Source organism: Mandrillus leucophaeus, unplaced genomic scaffold (assembly GCF_000951045.1).
Source record: "Mandrillus leucophaeus isolate KB7577 unplaced genomic scaffold, Mleu.le_1.0 Scaffold689, whole genome shotgun sequence".
NCBI lineage: Eukaryota > Metazoa > Chordata > Mammalia > Primates > Cercopithecidae > Mandrillus > Mandrillus leucophaeus.
In genome coordinates, this window is record NW_012107463.1 from 739013 (window position 1) to 748780 (window position 9768).

The following is a 9768-nucleotide window of genomic DNA, read 5'->3' on the forward strand; positions in this document are numbered from 1 at the left end:
CACCTGTGCATTATCTGTCACTGGGCATTTGGGTTGCTTCCACCTTTTGACTGTTGTGGATAATGCTGCTACCGTTATGAGGGTACAGATGTCTCTTGGAGACCCTGCTTTGGATTCTCTCGGATATATACCCAGAAGTGGAGTTGCTGAAACATACGGTAAAACTACTTTTAATTTCTGAAGAGCCTCCAGTTTTCCACAGCAGTTACACCATTTTAGGCCTTTTGAACCCCTGCATTTGTGCCTTCCTCTCTTGGTTGACTCTTGGTACATCTGTAACGTGTCACTGTCCCTGATGACAAAAGAGGCAACTGAGGCCAAACTTATCCAAAGCTGTCCAGCAACCTGCTGGCAGAGCTAAGCCCAGAATCAAGGCCACCTGCATCCCTGCTGAGACTCAGTCCCCGCCAGACACTGTCACCCTCACCCCCCAACACACATAGACCCCATGCTGTGGGACTGTGGCCCAGCAAAAAGAAGCCCCACCGAGAGGCAGCCAGAGTTGGGGAGACTCAGAGAGGGAGGGTCTGGATTCCCGGGTGACGTGACTGGCAGGATCAGGGTCTTTCCTTCTGGAGGTCGGGGTTCAGAGGGCCTTTCCCACCTCCAGCTGGGCTCACAAACCCTAGTATTGCAAGGTCTGGGTAGTGAAAATGAGTGAAGTGAGCTGGGGCATCGCCAGGGTGCGCAGGGCCTGTGCTGAGGTGGAAGGCTGTTCTTCAACCACGTGGGCATGTGGGCCCAGCACAGCTAGCTCTTCTGTTTGTTCAAGATGAACAGAAAGTCTAGTCTTTTATGAGAATTGCCTGATTATATTTTATTTTATTTTATTTTATTTTTTGAGACAGGTTCTCTCACTCTGTTGCCCAGGCTGGAGTGCAGTGGTATGATCATAGCTCACTGTAGCCTCCATCTCCTGGGTTTAAGCAATCCTCCTCCCTCAGCCTGAGTATCTGGGACCACCACTCCTGGCTAAGTTTTTTAAAATTATTTTTTGTAAAGATGGAGTCTTGCTATGTTGCCCAGGCTGGTCTCAAACTCCTGGCCTCAAGGGATCCTCCCATGTTGGCCTCCCAAAGTACTGGGATTACAGGTGTAAGCCACTGTGCCCAACTGAAATTGACTGATTTTAAACAAATACTTCTGAACTGGGGCTTCCAGTGTGATGTTTGACTTGGTTTCTCCTTCTCTTCATTTAAGTGAAAGGGGAACAGGGCCCGGGGAAGGTAGAGGGACCTGGGCCTACCTCCTACAGGCCTCAGTTCTCCTGGGGCAGAAACAGGTTCTTGGGGGTGTATGGTCCTCACCCCTGTCCACCGTCAAGCTTCCCGGGACCCTCATCCAGTGGGATCCTGAGAGCTGATGGCACCAACTGCCACTGAAGCCAGCTCCTGCCCTGGTGTCCAGTCTAGCAGGGCCTCAGGGCCATTGTCAATGATGGCAGCAGTGGGCATTGGAACCCACATCTGTTCTGACTCCGGAGTCCTTGCCTCTAACCTCAGCACCGTGTTTCTCTCTGCCCCAGGATCTCCATCCACATGCAAGAGATGGATACTCCTGGGGAGATGCTGGTGACACGCAGGGGCAGCCTTGGACCCAGCCCCGCCACAGGGGCTCCAGCAGCTGCCCAGCCAGGCGAGCAGGGCCCACCTGGGACTGGGCGCTGCCTCCGAGCCCCTGGGACGGAGCCCAGAGAACAGACCCCTGAAGGAGCCAGAGAGCTCTCCCCACTACAGGAGAGCAGCAGCCCCAGGGGAGCGAAGTCAGAGGAGGATCAAAGGGCTGGGGTCGAGCCTAGCACGAGACCAAGCTTGGCCAGGAGGGATGACGATGACCACGCAGTCGGGGCCCTGGGCCTGCAGCAGGGCAAAGGCCCAGGAGCAGGAAACCCTGAGCCTGAGCAGGACTGTGCAGCCAGGGCTCCAGGGAGAGCCGAAGCAGTAAGGAGGATGCCCCCAGGCGTCGAGGCTGGCAGCGTGGTTCTGGGTAAGTGGGGCTGTTGGCTGGTTAGACATGAGCCCTGAGAGGAGGGAGTTTGGAGCCCCTACTCCTGGGGAGTCTTCCTGAAACTTCCAGGGGTAGATCATATGAGTCTGGGAGCGTCCAAGAGTCGGGAACATCTCCAGGTACGTCCTGGGGCTGGAGACCAAGGCACAGAGATGTGGGGCCTGAACTTGGGCTGGCTGCAGGGGTAAGGGAGAGGGGACATGTGTGGCCCACCTGGGTACATTTCCCTTTTTTGGAGACAGGATCTTGCTCTGTTGCCCAGGCTGGAGTCCAGTGGCACGATCATAGTTCCCTGCAGGCTTGACCTGGGTTCAAGTGATCCTCCAGCCTCGGCCTCCCAGAGCTTTGGGATTGCACGCATGAGCCGCTGTGGCTGGCCACTGGGAGGTTTCTTATCGCCACCTGCCTGCCTGTGCTTGCCTCCATGAGTCTCATTTTGGATAGAGAGAGAGAAGGCTTCTGTTAAAAAGCGAAGACATGAATTGGAGTATGTGACCACTGTCAGCCGTTCCCACCCACCCAGGCTAGTGACCCAGGGTGTGTTCTTGTGACCTAAAAGCCCTCAACCCCTCCAGCCCTAGGGTCACACCCTCTTGGTCTGAGAATTGTCCACGGACCGCTCTCAGAGTTCCCGGTAGTCGGAGAGCAGGCAGAGCGCTCCCATGGCGAGCCCTGAACAAACAAACGCCAGCCGAGCCGACTTCCTTCCAGCCCTTGGTGCACAACCGGTTCACACCACTGCACTTGCTGTGTGTTCTAGATTCTGTTTTATTCATTTAGTCTATTTCCTGTAAGATTTCTAGGTATTCATATCACCTCTGAAGGACAAGATTAAAGTAAAACAACCCTCAACCATTAAAAAACAAACAAGCAAACAAACCTTTCCAAGTGCTGGCTGTCCTCTATTTCCCTTGCAGACAGATACCCTGTCGACCCCCTCCCCAGTCCTGTGTCCCGGGGCCTGCCCCCTGGCTCCATCACGGGCTGTCATGCTGAGCTTCTGGTTGGGCTCAGCTGGCAGGAGATGGAGGGCGAGAGGAGAGAGGGTGGATGTTTATTTCTCCAGCTGCCTCCCTCTCATAATACCCGCGCGAGTTTCCACAGCCCTGACTTTACAGGCCCTTTAAAAATAGTGGCGTCACTAACTGCCCCATCACCTTGTCCACGTGGGCCCTCTGTTTCCTGCGGGCCACACAGATCCACTAGGATCGCCTTCTAGACATCATGAACAGACTGGATAGAACTTCTCAGCCTTGCCAAGGGCACTGTCCTGGGTGCTGGGAGACCCGGGTTTGAGTGTCGTCTGTCACGGGCTCCCTGTGTGACCTCGGTGGTCACCTCACCTCTCTGACACTCAGCTCCCTTCTCTGCCGAATGGATGGCTCTCCCGAGATGGTTTGGAGAAAAGGTTTCAAATACCAGGGTTGGCCGTAGGGCCTGGTGGACCAAGGGAAGCGAAGTGGGTCTGGCATAGGTGACCGAGAGGTGTGGGCTGCACAGAGGAGGCTCACGGGTTCCTATTGCCTCCTGAGCAGATGACAGTCCGGCCCCGCCAGCTCCTTTTGAACACCGGGTAGTGAGCGTCAAGGAGACCTCCATCTCGGCAGATTACGAGGTGTGCCAGCACGAAGTCTTGGGAGGGTAGGTGGGCATCTGCCTTGGTGGGGGGGCTCAGAGCAGGAGTCACGGGGTGGGGTCGAGACCACCTGGAGAACTGGGGTGGGTGCCGCAGGATGACTCTCTCGAGCTAATGGAGCCCAGGCTGGGGTGGGACATCCCGTACGGTGTGGGGTGCATGATGGCCCACAGAGTGGGGGAAAGAGAATAGCCTGAGAGGACAGGAGAGCCCACGTGGCGTCGGGGAGGGGAGGCTCGGGAGGGCAGGCACCCTATGGGTATGGGAGGCACAGCCTGGAGGTGGCCAGAGAGCCAACATGGGGTGGGGTGAGGAGAAGCTTCTTTAGGGTGGATAGCCCAGGTGGTGTGGGGTGAGGGGATGTTCCCTGGGGTGCAGGATGGCCTGGGTGGTGCGGGGTGAAGAGTTGCTTTGCAGGTTTCAGGATAGTCAGCAGGGTTTTGGGGTGATGACAGGCTGCACTCTGGGATGTAGGATAGTCCACATGACCTGTGTGTGGAGGAGTTGGACCCAGAAGTCCGGGGATGGGTGTGGGATGAGCCTCTGGGCTCTCAGCCTGCCGTGTGGCTGTGTCTCTGCAGGGGCCGGTTTGGCCAGGTCCACAGGTGCACAGAGAAGTCCACAGGCCTCCCACTGGCTGCCAAGATCATCAAAGTGAAGAGCGCCAAGGACCGGGTGAGGCATCTGCCTGGGCCAGGTCCCTATGGCTAGCCTCAGGATTCCTTTCCTTCCCTCAGGGCCCCCAGGCTCCCATGCTGCGCTGGAAACGCTACTTATTCCTGCTCTTTTCCAGGATTCCCACCCTCCAGTCAGCTCTCCTGTCCTTGTTGGGCCTTAGGTTTCCTGTCTGTGAGATGAGTGGGTCACACTCAGGCCCTTTGTGTTGTAGAATCTGGTTTGGGTGTTGAGTCAGGGAGACCTGGTGTGAGAATAGGAAACTGAGGAAGGATGAGGAGTTCTGTGTCTGTCTTGGGAGGTCAGCTGGCTCCTCTTCCTGACTCATTCGCTTGGAAATCCCTCTGTCCTCTGGTTCCCCTAAGGAGGATGTGAAGAACGAGATCAACATCATGAACCAGCTCAGCCACGTGAACCTGATCCAGCTCTATGATGCCTTCGAGAGCAAGCACAGCTGCACCCTCGTCATGGAGTAGTGAGTATCAGAGGCGGGGCGGCCGCCTCGGCTCAAGCCAGGGCTCAGCGCTAGGGCTTAGAGCCTTAATTCAAGGCAAAGCCCTCTCTGTCCTTTCCCCTTCCTGGCATGTCCAGGGTCGTGTCATCCTGTCTTCTCTGGCTTGGCTATTTGACCTCCAATATGGAATGTGGAGGACAAAGCAACTTCCTCACAAACCAGTGGCCAGTGAGCCTGATTTGACCTGCAGGTGTACGTATGTTGATTGGCCTATACTATTTTTAGTAATTTTTTGAAAATTAAATTGAAATTTTTTTTTAGAGACAAGGTCTTACTCTGTTGCCCAGGCTGGAGTACAGTGGTGTGATCACAGCTCACTGCAGCCTTGAACTTCCAGACTCCAGTGATCCTCCCACCTCAGCCTTCCATGAAGCTGTGACCACAGGCATGTGCCACCATGCCCAGCTAATTTTAAAAATTTTTGTAGAGATGAGGTCTTGCTATGTTGCCCAGGCTGGTCTTGAACTCCTGAACTCAAGCAATCCTCCTACCTCAGCTTCCCAAAATGCTGGCATTACAAGTGTGAGCCACCACACTCTGCCTATTTTTAGTAATGTGGGATTCATTGTTAACCATTGGAAATTAGGATCTTCACATTAAAACCTAGATATCTGGCTTTTCTCGAAAACGTAAAAGATGTTGTAAATGCCGGGCCTGCCTTTCCAAGTGGGAATGATGTGTGGGAGCTCCCAGGGACTGCCGTTTGTAGACAGGGTGACCAGGCTTCCTCTGCCACAATCCCCAGCACTCCCAACCGCCCCAGTGCTGGGGCCAAGGACTCAGAGGCCATTCATATTTGCATTTGTGTTGCTGTTTTCCTTCCGGGCAGAGCTGAAGAGAGTAAAGCGTTTGTCATGTCATGTCCTTATCAAAAGTGGAAAAACAAAAAATAAGTGAAAGACTGTGTGTCTTCAGAACATGTTTGCTTCACGGATGGCCTCGTTGGTCCATTTAGGCTTATGCCACAAAGGTCCGAGTTGGCCTCCATAGGCGAATGAGTTCGCGGCCCTGGTCAGGACCATCTAGAGTGTGCCTGGATCATCAACACTGATGGCCATCCCCTCTTCCCTTTGACCTATCACTTCCTTTTTACCACCCCTAATCTTTGCTGGGAGTGGACTGGAGCAAAGGTCCCAGTAAAACCCCAGTGGCAGGCCTGGTATGGTGACTCACGCCTGTAATCCCAGCACTTTGGGAGGCTGAGGTGGGCAGATCACCTGAGATCAGGAGTTCAAGACAAGCCTGACCAACACGGTGAAACCCTGTTTCTATTAAAAAATACAAAAATTAGCTGAGTGTGGTGGTGAGCACCTATAATCCCAACTTCTCAGAATGCTGAGGCAGGAGAATCACTTGAACCCAGGAGACGGAGGTTGCAGTGGGCAGAGATTGTGCCACTGCACTCCAACCTAGGCGACAGGGTGAGATTCTGTCTAAAAACAAAACACGCAAAAAACCCAATGGCAATGGCAGCAGCCCTGTGACCCATGACGTGTGACAGTGGGCCTACCCAGGCTGGCCTCTTTTGGCCCCGTGATGACAGTGGACAAGCCCTGAAGAGCCTTGTTCAGGCTGGTACCTGCCTCTCCCTTTGCTCTGGCAGCGTGGACGGGGGTGAGCTCTTCGACCGGATCACAGATGAGAAGTACCACCTGACCGAACTGGATGTGGTCCTGTTCACCAGGCAGATCTGTGAGGGCGTGCATTACCTGCACCAGCACTACATCCTGCACCTGGACCTCAAGGTGGGTTCTGCCCTGGGCATGCGGTAGGGGCCCCTGATGCCCTAGCCCTTGGCGTGCTCTCACCATTGAGAGCTCTGTCCACAGACAGCCCCAGCTTCCATTCCTGGCTCTCTGTCATTTTGTAGTTCTGGAGTCTGGACAGGCCACTCTTGCTGCCTCTTTGGGCTGTAGTTCTTCCATCTGGATAATTGTACCTCTTTAAGTATTATTTGAAGATTAAGTGAAACAATGAGCTTTTCTTCTTTAAAAATACCTTTAAGATTAGTTTTTTTAAAAGATCAAAAGGGAACATAGGCTTTTGGTAACAAATATAGACAGCAGAATAGTGTGTAAAATACACAGTGAAAGTTCCTCCCACCAGGCCTCCCTGCTGAGGGGACTTCTCTGTGAGCAAGCTGGCATGACACACACACACAAAAGGAGATCCTACAATGCATTCCTCTCTCTCTCTCTTTCTCTCTTTCTTTCTGACTTTCTTTCTCTTTCTCTCTCTCTCTCTCCTCTCTCTTCTCTCCTCTCTCCTCTCTTTTTTTTTTGGAGACAGGGCCTCTCTCTGTTGCCCAGGCTGGAGTGCAGTGGTGCCATCATAGCTCACTGCAGCCTCGACCTCCCAGGCTTAAGTGATCCTCAGTCTCCCAAGTAGCTAAGACTACAGGTGCGTGCCACCAAACTTGGCTAATTTTTCTTTTTTTTATAGAGAGAAGGATTCACCATGTTGCCCAGGTTGGTCTTAAACTCCTGGACTCAGGCAATCCTGCCTTAGCCTCCCAAAGTGCTGGGATTACAGGCGTGAGCCACCACATCTGGCCCACATCTTGTTTTTAATGTTGCTTTTGTTAGTCATACAGTATAGACATCTTTCCTCATTCTCTGTAGGAGCTGTGTGATACTCTATGGAGTGAATACACTTTTGAATTCCACTATTTTGTCTCCTAGGAGTGTCCTGGGAGTGTCAGGTACATAACACCCTGGGCACGGTGCCTGACTGATAGCAATCACTTGAGATATAGTGGGAGTTTCTGTGATTTTCCACTCCTCTGGGCCAAAAGGAGGGTGTTTCTTTACAACTCATTTCAGGAAGGGGGTGAATGTCGGTGGCTCCCCACAGAAGAAGGCCGGTGGGTTGGCTGCATCTGTGAGGGTTCACATTGCCCCTTCTCACCGTCTTTCCTTGTGGACATCAGACTGTAAGGTGGGGTGCTTGGAAAGTTGGTAGGGGTGAGGGGATTGGCCTCAGGCCCCTTTTGCTCATTAGAGCTCATCCCAAGCCTCCTGCACCAGCTGCTCTGGGGTGGGCAGCCAGGAAAAGCTCAGGAACCTGCCCTGTGATTCTGGGGCAAGGACCAGCCTTTGGGGCACCGCCTGTGGCTGCAGCAGAGAGGAGATCGCTGCTGAGGCTGTTTCTCTCAGCTAACACTATAGTTTGTAGTACGAGACTGAATGTTTTCTCCTTAAAATCAGGAACAAGACAAGGATATCTGTTCTTGCCACTTGTATTAAAGGGGCTGTGGGGGTTTAGCCCCTTCTGATTGTGAGACTTGGGGTAAGTTCTTTAAACTCATCAATTGTGAAATAGAGAAACATAATACCTACCTCTTGGGGTGTTGTGTGGATTAAATATAGAGAAAGAGCTCTGGAACTGCACTGTCCAAGACAATAGCCACAAGCCACATGGGGCCACTAAACACTTGAAATGTAGCTAGTATGACTAACCAAACTTTACATTTTATTAATTTAAATTAATAAACTGACCCTTGATGCAGTTATTGGAAAACTATTAGTATGTTTGGAACAATTTGGATATATGAATTTACTTTTCAACTCTAAATTTCTTGAAATCTAAATACAGATAAAATATTTCTGGGCTGGGCGCGGTGGCTCACGCCTGTAATCCCAGCACTTTGGGAGGCCGGGATGGGGGGATCACGAGGTCAGGAGATCGAGACCATCCTGGCTAACATGGTGAAACCTTGTCTCTACTAAAAATACAAAAACAAAATTAGCCGGGCATGGTGGCGGGAGCCTGTAGTCCCAGCTACTCAGGAGGCTGAGGTGGGAGAATGGCGTGAACCCAGGAGGCAGAGCTTGCAGTGAGCTGAGCTCGTGTCACTGCACTCCAGCCTGGGAAACAGAGTGAGACTTGTCTCAAAAAAAAAAAAAAAAAAAAAATTCTGATGAAAACTTAAGGTCTGAATTGAGATACACTGTAGATGTAAAATATACACTGGATTTCAAATGGATTTCAAAGACAATATGAAAAAGAATGGACACAATCGCATCAGTATTTTTGTACTGATAGTCTATTGACATGATACTATTTTGGATATATCCAGTTAAATAAAATATATTATTAGTCTGTAATCCCAGCACTTTAGGGGGCCAAGACAGGAGGATTTCTTGAAGCCAGGAGTTTGAGACTAGCCTGGGCAGCATAGTGAGACCCTGTCTTTAAAAAACAAAATTATTTTTAATTAGCCATGTCTGTAGTCCTAGTTACTTGGGAGGCTGAGGCAGGAGGATTGCTTAAGCCCAGAAGTTGGAGGCTATAGTGAGGTATGATTGTGCCACTGCACTCCAGCCTGGGCGATAGAGCAGGACCCTGTTTCAAAGGGGGAAAAAAGACACTAGAAAAAGAACAGCAAGTTCTTTGAGTCTGATTGACTCAAAGCAATCAGAATGAGGGAAATAAAAATTGGAGCATAAAAAACAGAAAAAAATAGAGAAAATCATTAAAACCAAAGTTAGTTCTTTAGAAAGATCAATAAATTGGCAAATATTTAGCTATACTAACCAAGAGAAACAGAAGATGCAAGTGACTAAAATCAGGAATAAAAGAGGAGACATTACTACTGGTCTTACAGAAATAAAAAAGGATTATAAAGAAATATGGTAAAAAATTGTATGCCAATAAGTCAGAGCACCTAGAAGAAATGGACAAATTTCTAGGAAGACACCAACTAGTGAAACTGGCTCAAGAAGAAATAGAAAATCTGAATAGACCTATAGCAATTAGAGATTGAATTAGTAACCAAAAACTATCCACAAAGCAAAGCCCAGGCCCATATGGCTTCACTGGTGAATTATACCAAAGGTTTGTTTGTTTGTTTGTTTGTTTGTTTTGAGGCCAAAGCAGGTGGATCACCTGAGGTCTGGAGTTTGAGACCAGCCTGACCAACATGGAGAAGCCCCGT

The 9768-nt window shown here is 51.0% G+C and overlaps 1 protein-coding gene across 1 annotated transcript in view; it reads left to right on the forward strand.

Annotated features, from left to right (window-relative positions):
• MYLK3 (myosin light chain kinase 3) overlaps positions 1-9768 on the forward strand; it is a 39954-nt gene that overhangs the window by 14474 nt on the left and 15712 nt on the right. Inside the window, exons 4-8 of the mRNA XM_012002458.1 lie at positions 1526-1986; positions 3543-3648; positions 4225-4318; positions 4684-4793; positions 6436-6577. Of these exons, the coding sequence (XP_011857848.1) occupies positions 1526-1986; positions 3543-3648; positions 4225-4318; positions 4684-4793; positions 6436-6577 (913 nt within the window). The remainder of the gene's footprint in view (positions 1-1525; positions 1987-3542; positions 3649-4224; positions 4319-4683; positions 4794-6435; positions 6578-9768) is intronic.